General features: G+C 33.4%; 3 protein-coding genes and 1 non-coding gene across 4 annotated transcripts; 3 read left to right on the forward strand and 1 right to left on the reverse strand.

Annotated features, from left to right (window-relative positions):
- Positions 1-2,123: 2,123 nt before the first annotated feature.
- LOC125869368 (induced stolen tip protein TUB8) lies at positions 2,124-4,018 on the forward strand. The gene is made up of 3 exons (XM_049549949.1): positions 2,124-2,250; positions 2,992-3,280; positions 3,588-4,018. The coding sequence occupies exons 1-3, from the start codon at positions 2,236-2,238 to the stop codon at positions 3,683-3,685; spliced, it is 402 nt and encodes a 133-aa protein (XP_049405906.1). The 5' UTR covers positions 2,124-2,235; the 3' UTR covers positions 3,686-4,018.
- A 1,587-nt stretch (positions 4,019-5,605) lies between these two features.
- Positions 5,606-13,489, reverse strand: LOC125869365 (E3 ubiquitin-protein ligase UPL5). Its single transcript, XM_049549945.1, has 3 exons — positions 11,522-13,489; positions 8,491-9,080; positions 5,606-6,101 (listed from the first exon to the last, which is right to left on the reverse strand). Exons 1-3 carry the CDS (start codon positions 13,341-13,343, stop codon positions 5,838-5,840), a joined length of 2,676 nt encoding a protein of 891 aa, XP_049405902.1. The 5' UTR covers positions 13,344-13,489; the 3' UTR covers positions 5,606-5,837.
- Positions 13,490-18,758: 5,269 nt separating this feature from the next.
- Positions 18,759-20,492, forward strand: LOC125867678 (60S ribosomal protein L6-like). Its single transcript, XM_049548239.1, has 2 exons — positions 18,759-19,369; positions 20,191-20,492. The coding sequence occupies exons 1-2, from the start codon at positions 18,836-18,838 to the stop codon at positions 20,344-20,346; spliced, it is 690 nt and encodes a 229-aa protein (XP_049404196.1). The 5' UTR covers positions 18,759-18,835; the 3' UTR covers positions 20,347-20,492.
- Positions 20,493-20,654: 162 nt separating this feature from the next.
- On the forward strand, positions 20,655-20,750 carry LOC125869453 (small nucleolar RNA snoR109). Its single transcript, XR_007446826.1, has one exon. It is a non-coding gene; the product is annotated as a small nucleolar RNA snoR109 (small nucleolar RNA).
- Positions 20,751-21,044: the final 294 nt, after the last annotated feature.

Genomic DNA, 21,044 nt, shown 5'->3' on the forward strand with positions numbered 1-21,044 from the left:
ACCAAACATTTTCTACTTGAGACTGATGAGTTAAATTAAAAAAAAATATGACATTTGTAGTTTGTGGTTAGCTTAACTATCTAGTTAATGGGCAAATGAAAACATTCACAATTTTTTCTTCTGAAATTTGAATCGAAAGTGTCTAATTGAATCAACTTATTAAGAATATTTGAAATGTTTAAATAGAACATGACTTAATTTGAACGCTTAAATGAAATATCCTGACAAATTTAATAGACTGACAGTGTATTAAGCTTTTATTTATTTACTTTTAATTAGGTGGTAAGAGGGTGAATGATTGTTGCATGCCGTAGACGAAGGGTTGGTAGTAATTTAGTTTGTATGGCTTTTCATGATGGCCAACACTTTCCATGATCCAATAATACTCATAGAAAATTGCATCAAGATAACTTTTTTTTCCCATATATATATATCTACCCAATGTAGTCCCGATCTAGGGAGGGTAGTGTACGTTGATCTTACTTCTACTTCAGAGGTGAAGGAGAGAGATTATTTTCAATAGACCATTGGTTCAAAACAAAAACAATCTAAAAAAAGACTTGATGAAAATACAATATACAATGGATAGTAACAAAACAATAATTAGGAACGTAATAGTACTACTACAAACTATACAGAATAATAGATAGTCACAGAAATCGAAACTTCAAAAGTAGTTCTACGACTATTAGTAAGTGCAACAAGATAAAACACTCCTATACCTACTAGTATGGACACACTCCTATCTTCCTATCTAAGGTCATGACCTTGATAAGCTGCAATTGTGTCATATTATGTCTAATCACATCTCCTCAGTACTTCTTAGGCCTACCTCTTCTTTTGAAACTGTCCATAACCAACCTCTTACATCCTTGCACTGGGATATCCGGACATGTCTAAACCTTCTCAAATGTAAAATTTTATACATATAAAGTAAATTTTTTTAACATACATATAAAATTTAATCAGAATTATTGAATTATGTTGAATCCACCGACTAACCAAATTGCAGCAAAATCAAATAAACAAAAAAAAAAAGGTACTATGTAACTAGTGTAATTATAATTAATTAGAAGAACATGAAAGCATGATATAGTCCTACAGTCACCTACATACTAGACTCTGCACAAAACACAAAATAATTTAATTCAAGAAAAAGATATGATAGTTGTTATAGCAAATCGCCTCCAACACCATGTGGATTTGTCATTTCCAATAAATCATACAAAATGGGTTTACACTCTCTAAAAATAAAAATAAAAATAAAAATTAGCGATGAATTATCAAAAAATCTTATTTAATGATAAGCTATATTTACTAACAAATTAACGATGAATTCATAGCTAATTTTTCTTCAAAATGAATGTTGTAACTAAGTGTAAGTGTGTGTGCCAAAACTAAGTGTAAATCAAGTTAGATATACATTTCAAAACTCATAACGTTTAAATTCTTGATCAATAGAATATTTTTTGAGATAAATGAATCAATTATTCAATAATATCCACAAAAAGGAAGAGCCTCATCTTAATTTTTTGTTTTGTAAAAGAAAAAAATCAAGTATTATTGAGTTGTTTGATAGTACTAATTAATACTACTTTTTTTTTTCTTTTTAGTCTATTTTTTTTTTTATAACGGTTAATTTCAACTTTCCATATAACATGCTTAAGTTATAAGATTAAAAGACATTTTTGTATATTTTACTTGATTTAAATGTTTTCTTTATTTTTTTAAATTTTGTATCAAGTCAAAACCAGATAAATAAATTGAAACGGGAGAAGTAATATACTTTATTTTTGATTTCTTATCCGGTGTTTGATACTCACATTGACAAAATTTGGATTTATGTAGAAAATTACCACATTAAAAAGTAAAGCGCTTCCTAACAAAGATAACTCTGTATATAATTTTATATGTATAGTAAAGAATAGTAAAAAGAATAAAAACATTAGCAACTAGACATGCAAAATTTGTCCTAGCCTTTTACGTCAGTAGATGTGAGATGTCATTTTTGTATATCCCTCAATATTCTTCTTTTCACTTTTTTTTTCAAAAAAAATTCTCTTTTTTATTTTTTATATTAATTTCATTAAATATTGTACATTTTATTTTCCTATAAATAGCTCTCTCAATTGTTCATTTCTCATCACCATTCTTACTATCAAAAACACTTTTGCTCCCTTTTTTCATCTTTTCATTTTCTTCACATCTTATTAGTTTCAATTTTAATTTCAAAAAATGGCCACTGTTGAGGTACATTTTTCTCTAGTCATTTTTTTTTATTGTTTTCAATTTATATGATCTTTTATCTTGTATGATTAATTTGATTTGATTTTAATTTCATTCGAGCATTGGATCTCCTCTCTCATTTCAGTACCATACATTTTTTTCTATGTGTTCTAGTCAGAAGTGGAATCATGATTTAAAGTTTACGTGTTCTGAACTAGTAGTTGAACTCATTTACGTTGCTTGAGTTCACAAATGAAATTATAAAACATATTCAATGAATTTCCTAATACAGATACAGAGTCTAAAGCTACTGAGTTCGTCAGAACTCGTATTTAATGCTTAGATCTTAATATGTAATAAAAAAATGGCCACTGCTGAGGTACATTTTTCTCTAGTCATTTTCCTTTTCTTTATTGTTTTCAATTTATATGATCTTTTATCTTGTATGATTAAATTGATTTGATTTTGATTTCATCTCAATACCACACTTTTTTTCTATGCGTTTTTGTCAGAAGTGGAATCAGGATTTAAAGTTTACGAGTTCTGAACTAGTAGTCGAACTCATATAAGTTTGCTTGAGTTCACAAATTAAACTATAACACATATTTAATGAATTTCCTAATATAGATACATAGTCTAAAGCTATTGAGTTCGTCAGAACTCGTATTTAATACTTGATCTTAATATGTACTCACCATTGCATTTCATGTCAATGCTAGTCGTCCTGCTTCAGTTATTCACCGCGTTTATTTTTTGGTTATGAAGGTTCAATCCACACCAGCAACAGAAGTAGGAACTGTTCCAGCTGAAATCGAGGCGAAAATCACACCAGAGGCAATCAAAATTGAGGAAGTAGCCCCAGTTGCAGAAGAAACCGCTTTAGTTGAAGAAAAAGCGGTCCCTACTGTGGAAGATACTGTGATCGAACCAGCACCAGCACCAGCACCCGAAGAAGAGAAATCAGCCCCAGCTGTTGAGGAAGCAGTGGCTGAAGAAAAAACAGAGGACTCTGTTTTAACAGAGGAAACAGTGACTGCAGAGCCAGAAGTTGTTGGTAAGATGAATTTTTATTTTTATTTTTTATAAAATTAGCTTTATGATTAGTTATTAAATTAAACATTTTTTTTTCACGGGCCAAGCCTTTAAGTTGTTTAACTAGATTTGATCTAGGGGCACCAAGCAATGGATACTGTTCTCACACCTGAGCATACAGTTAGTAGGTTAATAAAGGAAGCATTAGAATGTGTTTCTGTTTCGTATGATAGAGAAAGACTTGTTTAATCTTGTAGAAACTTTCACATTGTTAAACAGGACAATGTTTTACTCATATTTATTCAATATTCTTGTTGTTTTTGCAACAGATGATGAAAAAGTTGAAGTGAAGACTGAGGCAAAAGAAGAAGAGGAAAAAGTTGTTGATGCATCAGCTGTTGAACAAGTTGAGAAGACTGAAGAGTAAAACTGATTTTGACTCTTTTTATGATGAAAAAGGATGGTGAATAATGTGGGGTGGGGGATGGGGGGTGCGGGGGGGGGGGTGATGTTTTAATATTTTAAGTTAAGGTTTTATATATTTATTATTAGTAGTATTTAGTATGATAACTAGAATGAAGGAATATGTTTGTTGTAATGCATATATCCTTGTGTCTTTGGTCTATGGTTTGTGGTTTGGGGGTGGGGGTGTTGAGTCTATCTTTGAATAATAAAAGGATTAGTATATCTTTTTGCCTATTTATGTTTTTTCTTCTCTTTTCTTTCTAATAAACGGTGATATCCAGACCAACTTGTTTTATTTTAATTATTCTAAAGATTATTTACGAGCTTTCATCAGTATATATTTTGGGTAATTCTACTCACCAAGAATTTAATAAATGAGTAGAGATCACTTACTATCTCTAAAAATTTTATGGCTATTCGCCACTAAGTCACATCCTTAAATGCTTAGGTGATGCTTCTTTACAAAAAATAATCGGATTTCTCATTCCTTAGACGTATAACGAAGTTTGAAGAATATTTTCATACATTAAGGTTCACCTTGAATAGCTTGTTTTGTTGTTATAATTAAACTATCTTTGATGCTAAATTGTGACCTTCTACCTCTATACTTTAAATTAATTAGAGGGTACGATAAAATAATTGAAATTTCTAATGGTTAAACACTCTCCTCCCAATCTAGAATAAAATAAAATTATAGTACCAATAACTATTCTTCAATCACAAGAAAGTCACAATTGATTATAAGAATCTTTATTTATCAAGTCGTTCTAATTAGCTTAACTCAATATATTTACATACAAATAAAAACTACAAAGCATCTGAAAATTAATACAGAACATGACCAAATCATCTTAAGCGATCTCTTATTTTATCTTTCATGTGGTACTTACAAACAACACCTTCTGTCGTGGATCTCATTCTTTTATCTTAGTATACTTGTAGGTTTATCTTAACATTCACATTTGTACAACACTCATGTTGTGGATATATCGAATACTATAGCAACCCAAGAGCCTCAGTATATGCATCTCTCTATCATATATGATATGGTATAATATAATATTCTCATAGCACTTCTGCATTTCAACTATCCTATTTTGATTTGTGTAATGTATCCATTTATCGTACCACTCTCTCGAAACATAAAGTCCGGATATCTGAAAATAAGTGAATGCCTCATCTCTCTTTCTCCCCGATCTCGTTGGACCATTTGTATCTATATGCATTAGGATTTCGATTCATGGTCTCTAGATTCGTGAAATCAAAATAAAAGGTTCAAACCATTTCTTCTGATAAAAAAAGAAGAGAAAAACCCAACTAGTAATACCGTTCTCCACAAGTTGGCTATGAATGGTTCCAAGAGAGGTAGACTGAAGAAGTAATGGAGAGAGGTGATTTAACTGGACATGACGCAACTTCAACTTACTGACGACATGACCTTAGATAGGAGATTATGAGGGACACACATGCATTAGGGTAGAAGGTTAATGTTGTCCGGCTTATTTCCTTGTGCTGAAAATCTACCGAAAATAAATAGTCTATCTATCTACCTCCAAGATAGAGGTAAGATCTTCGTACACTCTACCTAGTGGGATTACCCTATGTATGTTGTTGATGTAGTACCATTCTTCACAGATTAGTGACATTGAGTCAAGAGGGTGTCTGGCATATCAAGAAAAGTTGATGATTGCAACCATAAAAGAAGTGAAATGCCAAACAAATCTGTACTCAATACAAATATAATACATTTGCTAATCTAACTCAAAGGAGAAGGCAATATTACAATCACTTCCCAAGGCATGCTCTTTTTAGCATGACAAAGATTGAAAATAAACCCTAAGCTTTACAAATATAAACAGCAATCACACATGAACAAATATAATTAGAAGTTAAAAGAAAAAACTTGACCCTTCTTACTTTTTTTTATTAACAGATATTATACCTGTATAAAAGTTAAATTAAGGTGAGAATAAACTACAACCTTCCACCATTTAAACCAACTAGAAAAACCTTACCAAAGTTAAGTTCCAAATAGGAGCATACGCTATACATATGTACAAGTTGATTACATAACTTATGTGCAGTCTGATTCAGGTCCAAAAAGATCGACGGTGTCACCACGTACCAAAGCTGCAACCGACATGCTCTTGGGTGATAATGTGAAGTCGATCTTGCATGACATCCATGGATGGATAAGGAGGAAAGCATAGGCGGAAGAAGCATGTGTGTGAAGAAGGCAAACGATCATTTGACTCTCTGGTTTTGTAGATGTAAAGCCTAGAGGCCAAACCTCCAAAACCCTCGACGGGAAGATACTTTATTGAAGTCCAAAAGAAGAGGAGAACCTTTCTCTGCTCAGCTGACATGCACCCAACAATCTGCAGGAATGAAAGAAAACAAATTTTAAATTGGTATGAATCAAATCTCATAAACCGAGGTTCATCCTCATAATATTCGAGTAGTAACAACCAAGTCCCCAAGTCCACCTTAGGAACAATTAGGTAATCCAGATACTTTGTTTGCTTGCTTTCTCCACCTGTGTCTTTTACAGAAAATTGCAGTAATCCGAGCCCCAGGAGCATGTTAAAATGGATCCTTGCGTAGCTTATTACCCAATTCATATTCACAGAAAGTGAAATGCAATGGCACAACACTACTAAATGCAAAAGGAGGGTAGCTCTAGATGTGCATGTATGCTCAAACTATCGATTTGTCGGAGCAGAATAAATAAGACTTATCTTATGGCACTGTTCAACTTGTTTGGTTATCTACTTGAACAAAACTTAGCACCTCTCAACAGAAAAATCTTTTCTTAAGTTTTGTAGAATGACAGATGAGGTGACATAATATCTCCATGATGACTATAGATGATCAAAATCAAAAGACTGCAACCTCTCCAAACAGCACAACCGACAGCAGGGTATAGCTTTTTAGAATTGCTTTCGTGGATAAATTCCTATACCCAGAATCAAAGCATTTAGTTTTTAGCCTGCAAAATGCTCTTCACAGAAACCAACAGTTCTTCATTGTTAATTCTTATTCCACCTACAAATATGATAACGGTGTGAGCCAAGGGCGGCAACAGGTCCACATCCTAATATTAGCCTCTAAATTTGCTCCGTGCTGGAATTTCTGGAGGAAAACAAAGATAAACCAATTCTAAAAAGTAATTGCTTCTCTCTATCCAAGCATTGAGCAATCAAAGAAGACTACGAACAATTGTTTATGGAACTTTTTGTTCGTTTTCCATTACCTTCTCATACTCAAGCATCAAAGAAATATCAAAGGGTATCATTTTTACCATCCTAGTATAGACAAGATAGAGAATATCATAGAGCTTAAAATCATAGTTAAATCATATCATTAGAGTAAAAAGGACGACAACCCCTCTAGATTGCCTATATTGGATATCCCTCACCCTTATTTTGAAAAAAAAAAACAGTAACCCACTAGCTTTTTAGTGCTATTTGGCACACCTATGTATGACCCTATCTAGTCAAAAAGTATCTGAAAGTTGTCGATGTTGCACAAAATGAGAAATTTACAACCAAAATACCCTTCTAAAGTAAGCTACTATTCACTAATTATGCATATCTTTTTCTCACACACATTGTTTAGCTTTAGAAGCTAAAATTCTAGTTCCTTTTTCAAGCATCTTTGGCTAATGCTTAATTATATATTAACTTCAATAATCCAGACCTTATATTAAAAGGTAGAAGGAAAAAGAAATTAATGGAAGTACCTTTTTCTAGATAAGTGGAAATGCCTAGTCTAACATGTCATATTAAAGTGCCTAAAGGTCAATGAAGTGGGTTAAAGCCTCAGGTTCAAATCCCAGCAGAGACAAAAATACTAGGTGATTTCTTCCTTGTTGTCCTAGCCTTTGGGAACATAGTTACGTGTTGCTGGCAGGTACCCCATGGAATTAGTCGAGATGCGCACAATTGGCCCGGACACATGGTTATTAAATATATATATATGTATATAACCTAGTATATATATATATATATATAAGCTTGTATTCTCTCTATTAATATAAACTCAAAGATTTGCACATTGAAAATTATGTTTATTGGCATATGTAGGCAATCATCATTTTTTGCACGTATAAGTTGTAAGATGGACTAAATTTGTTTCGAAGTTGGATCTTTCTTTCTCTTTCACATAGTCTTCAATTATTAAGCACAAAGGGCATATTGGCCATACCATACTCGCTTGCACACTTTTTAGCAAAAGGGTCTAACAAAGGTGTCACTTAGTTTCACAAAGCAGTAAGGTATCTGTAACTTAAGTGGTTTAGCAAGGGTGTCCCTGTAGCTTATCCTAATATTAATTAAGTTTATTATATTATATGTCAAAGAGAATTTGCTAAGAAACTACAGAAGTAAAAACAAACAGTGTAGTTTCAAGCGAATTATCTAGTGATATAAATAGGCATAGAAGTGAAACGGGCTCTTCCTTAATGTTTCTCCTTCAACAGTGGCCATTTGATTCAGAATCTCTTAGGAAAACCAAAAAAGAAATATTAGGAAGGTACAGTCCCTCATCCCCACCAGGAAAAAAAAAATCTCCCTTCTCCGAAAAGAAGAAGTAAACACATAAAGAGAAGAAAGAAGAAAATATAGATTTTTGCCTGGTGCAATACCTTTGAAAAGAATCAAGCTTCTATACAGAATGTTAACAGAGGAAAGACTGACATGAAACAAAAGAAATGAAGTCTCCAAATAAAGGAAATGTACAAACTGCAAGACTAGAAACAGAACATACCTTCCAAAACCATGCTATTTGAGGATCACTTTCTTTATAGCCATTATAATCAGTATGTGCTTTCCAGTCTTCCACAGAAACAGCAGTTTCACTCCCGTGGAGCATCCAATCAAGATCTTCAAGATCTAAGCTCTGGAAAAAGGATTTCTGGAGCCTTACGGTAGTTATAATGTCAGCAAAACCTTGAGCAAAATGAGCTACCTGCTCAGCAATGGATGTGACAAAGCGGTGCTGAATAAGAAGCTCAACATACTGCTTCCTATTTTTACTATTCACCATGGTACTTTTCCCATCAGGGCACAGCTCGACAACCTTCCTGGATCCTAACTCTTCTACTTCACGAACAAATGTCAAACCAAGAGTATCTTGATCTACCATCTCCGGATCCATCTCCAATATCTGCCTGCAGCTGCTGTACAAGAATGGATCTGCATCCCTTATGTCATCCAAGGAAATACTCTTGCCCGACAATTGTAAGAAGAACACGCGGTCAAAGACAATGCCAACTTGTATTTTATGCATCAAGGCCAAAGCAATTACCCTGCCAGAGAAGCTAAAATACTCAAGGTGCAATGGGTCCACCTTTGACGCTGCAATACGAATATGTAGAATGTCAATAAGGCCCCAATAATAAGAGTAGTATCAGTGTCTTGCAAAATAAAAAAAAAATTCCAACAAAACATAGGCATTGCAAGTTCATCCAAATAAATGGAAACAATGATGATGAATGAAAATTGTCAGCTTGTCCAACCACATATCTCAAAAAGAAAAGAAAATGACACTATGACTTGGAAGTACTCCATATATAGTGCAATACAAAGAAAAGTGGACCATGAATTTCTAACTTTGTCTAAGAAAGTTTGCTGGCTAAGGATCAGCATGGTCATCCATCAGCCAGAATGTTGAACTCTATATCAGTGTTTCCCAGCATTTATCTGATTCCCCGCAGAAGACAACCAGATGGGAACTTCAGAAGAAAATCACGAAGAGGACAAGAAGAGTATTTAAATCAAGAAAACAAAATAATATTTAGTTATTGCATGTTAGAATACCTACCACTAACTGATTTGGAATTGGTGCAATTGATTTATTTGGAGCCAGAATAGCTGAATCTCCTCAAGTTTAAACGAAAATAATTATGAGCTACACATTAAATACTGGAATCTTTTAGTTTCTCTGCACAGATAGGGACCTGGACAGGCAGGAGAAGCCCTGATCCCACCTTCAAATATTTGGAAAATGATACATTGGTTATCAATCAGCAATTGTTGAAGATAATTCAAACCTAATGTAGGTCAAAATTGCTAAAACAAGATGGGGGAAATACTATGAACAAAGATTAAAAGATTCTAAATTAAGACAACTAGCTCGCCAAGTGAACTTCTAACCCCCTCACGCAAATTGGTCCACATAGTAACTACCTACCTATTTACATATATAACTAATTTGTGGACTGACGAAAGACTTGGTGAATATTTTTACAAGATAATCATTTAATTTTACAAATTTTAATGACTATGTCTCTGGTGTAACTCTTCTCCAACAAAATCAAAGTCGATTTCCTTGTGTTTGGTCCTTCCATGGAAGGTCGAATTTGATGCAATACGAAGTGCAACTTGACTATCACAGAAGTTTTATCTAACTAGTCCTTGAACTTGATACCAATACGAAGAGACTTTAAGGATATGACTACATGACAAGGACGACACAAATGTAAAAGGGCCTTAAGTCTAACAATAAGAGCTCAATCAGTGATGCTTGAGTTATGCACACGTTATCGGTTTGAGCCCTACTGCAAATAAAATCTTGCTATTTAAATGGAAAATGGTAGAGGGGTGGGCCCATCATCCATCGAGTTTCAAACCGTGCCACTAGTCCTTGGAGATTTCTTGATTTTAAGGGGAAAAAAACGTACAAAGGCTTAAGAGCAAATATTGACAACTCAAAAAGATACCAAGACGATGATTACGATAAAAACGAACACTTAATAGCCCTTCAAAGATAATGTAGAGGACACAGTTTTGCAATAAAAGGAGGATTGAATCAGAACTTGTATACCATGACCTTGAGGAGGAGACATAGGAAATGTACACATAGGATCCATTTGTTGCGGGTCATGTACGACCACAAAAAAGTCAATATGGTCAACCTAGGAAGAGGATATGAAGAATTACCTGAAGAAGATGGCATTGGCAAACATAATGTACCATACAAATAAGTTGAGGGCAAAAAAGCGATTGGGTTCATACCTTCATGTGGCTTGAAGCAAAAAGCATGATGAAGCACACACTTCTTCGAAGTAAAGTGTACAAGTTATACAAGTAAAAATCACCAAACACATATTTATCGTGCAATCTATTGATCAAATTGCAATTAAAATAACTAATTTCAAACATCCAATAAACAATAACGATGATATTCCAACTCATCAAAGTTAAGATTCAAGTAAAGCTAGAGTATACTTTCCTTGTAACATGTTTTTGATGGTGGCCAGCATTGAGAATGCTGAAGAATACAACAGTACTAATTCTCAAAAAAGATTCAAAGAACAGACTGATTTTCATTAGGATAGCCTCACACATCATTGTGTGAAGTCTTACACTTATCTAAAACACACGGCCAAAACCATGAAGCGGTAACCCCTTGATTAATTGCTTCATCGCTTTAAGACACGAAGTGATGACTTCTAATAACACTAAGCAATGGTAATCCTTACTAAATGGATAACAACAAGGAAATAGACACTTAAGAATAGGGTTCTTCACAGTTCAAATCCCACTCTCAACAGCTTTAGCATTATTCAATTCTCAAAAAGAGAGTAAGGGTCTTTACAGTTCAGTTTTTACATAAAAATATTAGGAATGCAAGTTCAATTCATTCAATCCACTAAAGCAATGTACAAAGTGTCAAATGCAAATACAATATCCACATATAGAACTTTGAAATCAAATACTATCAAAATGTGAAGATATGCGAGTTTATATAGAAAAAAATGTCAGATGAATTTAAAATGAAGGCAAGAAAAGCTTACCTGGATTTGGAAAGAACCTTCTGCGGTCATTTGGACAAGCAACAAACAGTGCATTCTGAGGGTTGAAGATTGCTCGACATACCAAGAAAAACCACTCCCTCAAGACGCCAGGCCCCGTAGCTTCTTCACTCTTGAACTCCATAAACAAGCCACCACGTAATGACTCAGGATCTGCATGTGCAATGTACTCAAAAGATTCTGAGAGCAACTGAGAGCGGTCAATGAGCATCTCGTGAAGCTCCTCGTACTCGTCCTTCACTTCTGGAAGCATCATCATAGCCAGATACCTCCTCACCTCAAAATTAGTCACTTCCTTGTGCTCCAAAATCCACCGATGATCTTCAGATCGTTTGGCAAATCTAACAATCAGAAAACACAAAGAAACTTTTCTTTGCCTCATTCTATTCCAAAATTCATCCTCCGAGTCCTTATAAAGTTTTGATATAGCATTTATCTCCTTCAGAATTGCAAAATACTGGGACCACCCGGATACAAGAGGCTCACCTTCTCCTTTCTCTTTCAATGCTAAAGATTCTTCCATTTTCTTTAGACATAGCTCTAATTTCTCCAGCAAATCAAAGTAAATATCATGCAAACATTTAATCTGCTGTCTGTAATACAACATCTCAAATCTTTTGCTTTCCTCCTCACTGGTGCCTTCCTCCTGCAACGGGAAAGCGATTGGACTGCAAATCGCTACATGATCCCCTATCAAATTCATGATAGGACCTATAAATGCAGTAAAATCACGCACATCACTCGAAGAAGGCCCCATTGCGGTGTCTGATCCCACACTTGATTCTAAAGCATGTGATAGCTTAGCTGCTAGTTCGCGAACAAATGGGAAAATGTCTTGCAATTCCATTACATCCTTACCATCAGTCTTCTTACTCTCCCAACTTACAACCCCAACAGACTCTACTATACCCCCTAAACTACTCCGACAAAGAGCATATAAAGAATCATCAACACCAGCAGACCTACTAAGCAACTTACAGAATTCTAAAATTATAGGAGCACATTGCGTATATATAGGATTAGGCAAAACAGTCTTACTCGAATTAATAAATTGACGAATCGATTCATCAGCAGTATCTTTGTTCACTTTAGCTTGAGACATATACAGCATCACCAAAGCTGCCGGGGCGCACGAAGATAGGAAAATCTGAAGGTGCTCGGCGGATTTTTCAGTAGCATTTCGAGGTGTCATAGTAAGAAACTCAATCAGTCTAGTCTTTATACGATTCGAAGGGCGAGGATTACCACTCTTACACAGATCAAAAATCTGAGAAACCAAGTCATTTATCAGCTGCCATGCTTGTGGATGCCCTGTGCTCCGCATTCGTCCAACCAATTGCAATCCAGCATCATTTTGAATGTCGCAGCCGGCTAACGTTTGCTCCCACTGTAGCTGCTTCCCTCTGTAGATTAATCTCTGCTCAGTTATGGGCATTCCGGTAATGAACTGGATTTTCTCATGAATTGATTTTACTGAGTCAGTAGACTCAGCTTGAAGCACCAAAGTATTCCCGCCGGATAACAACCTGACAAAAAACTGAAGACGACCCAGAAACCTAGTTGACTGAGTGAACACCGACGATGAAGATGAAGATGACGATGACGGAAGCTGTTGGGGCGATGATGAAGCTGAGTCAGAGCTGTTGTTTTGATGATGACGTGTAGGGGAATCGGTGAAAGAGGTAAGGACAGATTGGTCTTTTCTCATCCTGACGGCGGAGTGTACTAAGTATAGTTCCGATGAAACAGCGTCTTCGTCGGCGGCATAATCTTCAAGCTTCCGTTTGGGATTAACGCCGGTCATTGAAATTCCGGGGTTTTACTCCATAGAAGAATCATAACACCAAAATTCACCAAATAAAAAACTAAACCCACTATTTTTTTCTGCTGAGTTCAAAACTTTCCTCAATCAAAACTGAAAACAACAAGAGGAAGAAGAAGAAGATGAAGAGGAGAGAGAAAGTGTAGAGAGAGAAAATGGAGAGTGAGAAAAAAATGTTTGAGAAGAAGAAGAGAAAATGAAAATGAAAATGAAAAGAAAAGAAAAAAGCTTTTTGTTACGCTAAGTATTGTGAAATGACCAAAATAGGTTTCCCGCGAGCTACATGCTTTTTCCTTTTTCAGTTACTAGCACATAAATATTTATCTCCCGTTCACTTTTACGTGTCCATTTTAGACTTTACGCCTATTTTATTTTATTAATTTTCTATATAAGTTATGACCAATTTTGAGGTTTATAAACTTGATCTCAACCTCTAATTTTAGATATGCACTTAAATTTGTATATTTATCTTATACGACGTTCAGGAGTCACCTTATCCTAACGGGAATCTTTTTTTGGCAGAAAATTATATTATTTATACATGGTTAAAATAATTTTTTATGTTTATATAGTATATCCAACCACCTTTGGCAACTTTGTATGTCTATTTCTACAGATTTTGAACCCCTTATTGAAAATTATGACTCCGCCACCGACGACGTTGTATACAGTAATTTGAGTTTTACGTGGCTTTCAACGTATACTATACCACGTAGGACGGTATGTTTACTTGTTTAATTTTATATAATTTTGAGTGTTTATTTATGTATACCTGAAAATGGAGAGCATAAATATCAAATGAAATCAAATTAAAATATATATTTAAGTATTTATGCCTTTTTATTAGTAGTGAATATAGTTATATTTGGTAATTTGTTCATTAAATTTCTGTATCGAGGTTTTGTAAATCATATCTCGTAGTACTGATTTTTGATTTGCAATATCCTGACTTTAATTAATTGAATTAAACATTCCACTTTACAGAATGTTCATTTTCTTAAATAAAAATAATCAACTTTTTTTATATTGCAAAAAAGTAATAAAAATAAGTGAATCAATACAAGTATAGAGAGATATTCAAAATCTCTTTTCTTGATAGATTTTTGATTTTATATTTTTGAGAATAAAAGAAAATTATTGAAAACATCCGCTTATAATGGATTCTATAATATGCAAGTTTGAATTTGGAGATTTTTTGATCGGTCTTTGATTTTATATTTTTGAAAATAAAAGAAAATTATTGAAACATCCACTTATAATGGACTCTATAAATACAAGTTTGAATTTAGTCAAATTTCAATAGAAATATCGAATATCGATAGTGCAAAAATAAAAATTTCTTTTTCCCATTGTTGGACTTGTTCACATTAGGGGCCTTTTGGAACTTTCCACCGACATGCAATATGACAACACTATTACATATTTTTAAAAAAAAAAAACTAACACTCGATATATATGAACCAAAGCAACAAAAGAAGAAAAAAAAAAGGAAAATAACGTGATACAAGGTACATATTTTGTTTTTGATAATTATAATATTCGTGTCAACTTGCGTGAACCTGAAACGATTCAATTACAATAAGCATTTGGCATTTTCGTCAGCTAATAGGGATTATTTGAATATTTAATGTTCAAAATTGAAACAGGTTGTTTATAATACAAAAACTTTTATTTTCATATATATATAAATCCAAATTTTGAAGGTCGAAGGAATCATTAGGTCACAATTTCATATTCATCTTCGTATTGAAAATTTATAACGAAAAGGATTTTACCTTTTTGTTTTGTTATTTGAGTCGTTGTTTGACGTAGATTAACGAGTTAAATGTATGTATTGCAATGTGAATGTATGGTGCTCGGTCCGTGTAGTTAATAAACGAGGCATTACCCCTCTTTTTGAATTCAAAGTATATTTTTTACAGATTGATCGAGTAAAAATGATAGTAATTAAAAGAGATTTTGAAAAGAATAGAAATTGATTTTTATGTATAATATTACTATTGGCCCCCAAATTTTACTTTAGTTGAGTCCTCACTTTTTGTTCAAAGTGCATTTCTTCTTTACACACTCAAAAAGCACAGATGAAAATTATATATGTATTGTATAAGTTAACTAATTAAAGTCAACTCATAAGATTACTTTTCTAGAAGAACTTTTATACCGATAAGTATTCATTCATTCTTAATACATCAAATATTTTGGACTCTAATATTTTGGATTTAGAATTGTTTTTATTAGAGAATGTTCTACCCTTAATATATTTTTTTTTACACAAATTCAAATTTAATTGAGCTTTAATATGAATGTATTAGGTTAGAAAACCAAAATAAAAATAAAAAACTAAACATGACTTTAAAAATAGAGCTAGAATTTTAATTATAAATTTGACATAAATTAATTTTAAAAGTGGAGGGGGAACAAAAGAGGTGAAAGGAAGATACTTTATTTATTTATTTTTTATTATTATTCATTTAAAATTTGATATTCGTATTAGAACTGGTTAATTCGAATTTGAGCCATATAAAATTTATTTTTAAAAAAATATTCTTTAAAAAAATATTTTTTATATTCAAAACTCATGCTTAAGATAAAACAATCTTATTCATTCATTCACAACCGATCGTTTTTATGCCAAAGAGATATTTTTTCTACCTTCTTTACTTCTAGTTTTATTTTCTTCCATTTGCATATTATGCTATCTTACAATTTTCTCTCTCTTTTTGTTTCTTTTTAAAATGCATGCAATATGTATGAAATTGGGTCATATTATAAGAGTTTTTCTTCTTCTTCTTTTTATCAACCATCTTCTTGAAAAAAAATAAAAATATAATAGAACTCAAAACTCTTTTTGGGTCAAATTTAAGCAATTAAAATTTATTAATATCTTGCTTTAAGGAGGAATTTAAGTAAAAATGTAATATAAAAATGAATTAAAAAGTTAATTATTAGGTATACAAAACAAAGTATATATGACCAATTGACCATATTAAGTCAAAAGGCAAATGTGAACATGTTCATCCTATTTGATATTTTTTCAAAAATATAAAGTTGATTTCTATTTTAATCGATTTATTATATAGCAAGTCGATAAAGTGAGGTTTAATTGCAACTTGGAGCCCAAGATATAACATTTATCTATATTGATGTACTAACAAAGGATTTTTAACCTGGGATATATTTAGGAGAATTTATGTAATTGGGCATATTTCACGATCATATATATTATTATTAGGTCTAATCCATCGATGGCCCTCTAAAGTTGGTACGAAGTTTCACTTACATCAACTAGGCGATGTTCATTTTAAACCCCTTATGTTGGATCTCGTTGTGTCATTTTGACACTTTTCGCTAACATGGCATGGTGAGTGTAATACACTCAAAGTCAGCGCGTGAAATGTTTTTTTATCAAAAAATTATTTTTAAAACACTGTTCATCTTCTTCCTTCTTTTTTTTGTGATTATCTCATCCACCACACACCATCAACCCACCGTTGTTGTATTATCGCCATTAATCTTATTAAAATCGAAGCAATTTTTAATTTTACAGATCTGAAAATCACCACAACCATCATCTTCTTCTCATTCTTTTTCTTTAGATCCAACAATTAAATTTCAGTGCCACGAAATAATTACTCTATTTCTTGTTCATATATTTGAATCCTCTGCACATACGAGAAATGCAAAAAAAAAAACAATTCTTCCATTGTTAGTTATAACTGATTCTTTTTAGAAGTAAAGAAGAAAAAAAAATTATGCTTTTATAAATTAATTTTTTCAATGTTATTAAATTCTTTTTAAAATGTTTCTTGAAATGACGATAGAGTGAAAAAAGGGTTGAGGTTGGGGTGGGTGGGGGTAAAGAGGATGGACGATCTAGTGGGGGTGGAGGAGCGGTTGGGGTTGAGATGGGTGGAGTGGAGAAGACGCCTGGATTGGTTGGGTGAAGAAGACAAGGGTGAGTTTCTTGATGAAAATAAGAAGTGATGAATTTCTTTTTTAAAAAATATTTATTATTTGAGTTTGAAATGTCACATGTCATCAAATCAGTGGTTATTTTTCTTTTTACTTAAAAGTCATTAGTTTAGAATTATTTTTTATATATATGACATGTGTCTTTGTTTAATTTGTTACTTTGACGTCATCGGCGAGTGTTTAACACACACTTTATATTTTTGGGTGATTGTTAAAAAAGTGTCCAAATGACACAACAAAACCCTACATAAGGTGTCTAAAATGAACAAAATTCAGTTAAAATGTCTAAGTAAAATTTGGTGCCAACTTTAAGGGGCCACCGATGGGTTAGCCCTATATAATATTTTAAAAATATTATATATTTTATCATTAATTAAGAATTTCTTATTATACATTAAGAAAGATACACCTAGTTTTTTGCTTCATGATACACTAAAATAGGGAGAGAGGTGAGTGAGATGATCAAGTATCGCAGAAACAATATGCAAATGACAGTAGATACATGTATGTATATGTATCTGGTGTGATTTACATGTATATAGGATACCAGATATATAGGCAAGTGGCGAGCGATATTTGTTATATATCACAGATACATGTGAATTCACTTGGATACAGTGCATTTAAAACAAATTACACCTTAATTTAGACCCCATATATCCCGAGATACATGTATCTAGACGTATACGTAATATTGCAAACTAAAGTGCATTTAAGTAATTGACTCCTAAACTAGAGAAATTTATGTAAGTTTCAGTCCTCTTCCATATTACTTAAAAAAATTGAGTCACCGATTCATGTAAAAGATACTATCATTACCGTCTGGACAATTAGACATCATACTCGTAATTTCAACGATCCAATTGCAAGATTGATTACCCAAGTCAATTTATGAGTTAATCAATAAATGATTTTTATCTTCAAACCCCATTTGGAAAGGCGAATGCAAGAGAAATCATACAAAAGTGCTCGGATACTAGGACGCCCCAAAAAAAGATATAAGGTGCTAAAAAATGATCGAATTGGTTGAATAGGATCACTATGGCTACAAGCTTTATATTGGTAAATTTTCGTTTTAATTATCTGGAATAATGCATGTTACAATCAACTCTAATGTATGCAATGAGAAATAACTTTTATAGTCTCATAAAATTTCTATACATATGTAGCGATAAGTACTTCTTTATCTTTAATTAAAAACTCTGACTTCGAGTTCTAGATATGAAATCATCTTTGATAAAGAACATTTTAGTTCTAATGTTGTAAGTGGAACTTTCCAACGCGAATCTACCCAAATTATTTTAATTGAATTCCAAATATCGGGTGAAAATCTGTGACTAGCCCAAACATGAAAAATTATATGGGCCAGCCCAATATACACATGGGCTTTCATCTAATTATCCATTTTACATAAATTAGAGGCTGAAAAAATCTCAGCAATTCGCCATTTTTCAAATCTAGGGTTTTCACTCTTTCACCAGAGCTTCTCAAGCGTTTCTCCAATGGCGGCGAAGAAGACAATCCGAAACCCAGAGCTAATCCGTGGCGTCGGAAAGTTCTCACGTTCCAAAATGTACCATAAGAAGGGTTTATGGGCAATTAAGAAGAAAAACGGCGGCAAATTACCCCTCCACGAGAAAAAACCCGCCGCCGCCGTCGCCGCTGTAAAGCCACCAAAATTCTACCCTGCCGATGACGTGAAAAAGCCCCTTGTTAACAAACACAAGCCAAAACCTACAAAGCTTAGGGCAAGTATTACACCTGGAACCGTGTTGATTATCCTTGCTGGTAGGTTTAAGGGAAAGAGAGTTGTGTTTTTGAAGCAGCTTACTTCTGGATTGCTTCTTGTTACTGGTCCGTTTAAGCTTAATGGAGTTCCATTGAGACGTGTGAATCAAGCTTATGTTATTGGTACCTCGACGAAGGTTGATGTTTCTGGAGTGAATGTGGAGAAGATTGATGATAAGTATTTTGCTAAGCAGGTTGAGAAGAAGCAGAAGAAGGGAGAAGGAGAGTTTTTTGAAGACAAGAAAGAGGTTTGTTTGTTTGTTCATTTTCTGCTTAAATTTGTCTCCTTTTTCTGAAATTCTGTATTTTTCACTCAATTGGACTTAGTATTATACAGTGGTATACTCCCTCCATTACTATTTGTTTGTCCTATTTTGATTCGACACAGAGTTTATTAAATATATGACAAATGTAACAAAATGCTCTTTAATCTTGCGGTGAAGTAACTAAAGTAATGATATAAAAGAGTAGCAGACAAACAAATTGAAACCGAGGGAATAGTAGCGTATATGCTGTTTGAATGTTGCAATGATGTAGTACTTATTAGTGAGCTTTTGGTACATGAAGATATTTATAGTCATGGGACTTAGTATAGATATCGGATTTATTAGAACGATTGTAGTGTGTGTGATTAACTTGCTTTGGGGATGAATGTATTAATAGCTTATATGTTGTGGGAGTGTTGAAATTCTGAAGATGGCGCTACTTATTGTTCGCGAGTGTTTAGTATATGAAGATATTTATTGTTAGTAAAAAGTAACTAATGAAATGAACATCACATTTAGAAGTCTATTTTCTATACAATTTAGAGAAAAATGGAATTGTGTTGTTATGATCTTGATTAGAGATGGTTTTAGCATTTACTTTCGATAAAAAAGTTCTGACTTTTAGTTAAATATATATTGGTGAGAACTGATGCACTCGCTACTCCCTTGTAATAGTGAGTACGCGCTTTGTTTAACCTACATTGTTAAAATTCTTCAGCTTTGTGTAATCTAATTTGATGCGGGAGAAGACATTTGAGAATTGTTTGATTTAAATGTGGTTTGTATTCGTTTGTTGAATGCAGGAGAAGAATGTGCTTCCACAAGAAAAGAAAGATGAGCAGAAAGCTGTGGACGTTGCATTGCTCAAGACCATTGGAGGAATTCCTGAATTGAAGGCGTATTTGTCTGCAAGGTTCTCGTTGAAGTCAGGCATGAAACCACACGAGCTTGTGTTCTAAAGGAAGAACACCTACAACATTTCTGTTGAAACTGATTTTTGTGACTACTATTTTTCTGTTTTCTTCGGTTTGAACTTACGTTAAGAGTTCATATCGAGTATAAACATCTTTAATTAGAATTTGCAATATGGGAATTTTCTTGTTTATCCTTCTGATATTATGCAATTTGTGTTCTTTATACTATCTGTTCAAATCTGAGCTCAATGATATCTTTTCTGCCTTGTCAAGATTTTCTTCCTATGTATACTGAAGCTATATGTTACCAAGATGAGTGTTAAGTTGGGTACTCTTCTTCTTGACTGCCATTGTGGCTGTAGCTTATATGTGATGACTATATCGAGAAGTTTAAGTGGCGGGTTGTTGTTGATCTGTTCACATATCTGCTTACCGATCTTCTTACATTGTGCATACCTCTTGAGAAGGGGAATTGCAGGAAATGGTGTAGTATTTTGGCTCGTTGGTAAGCCCTTCGTTATCACCAATGATCTCTACACTTCTTGCTCACTCTGCTGGTTCATTTTGGGTTGCTTCCATAGTTCTTCAATCTATGTATCAGGTGATTCTTGAGTTATCTATCGGAAACAATCTTTCTAGGTTCACAAGGTAGGATGAGGCTGCGGACACACCACCCTCTACAAACCTAACTAATGAGACTACTCTGGGGTTGTATATACTACTATTTTGAAATTGTTCTAGAG

Source organism: Solanum stenotomum, chromosome 6 (assembly GCF_019186545.1).
Source record: "Solanum stenotomum isolate F172 chromosome 6, ASM1918654v1, whole genome shotgun sequence".
Lineage (NCBI taxonomy): Eukaryota > Viridiplantae > Streptophyta > Magnoliopsida > Solanales > Solanaceae > Solanum > Solanum stenotomum.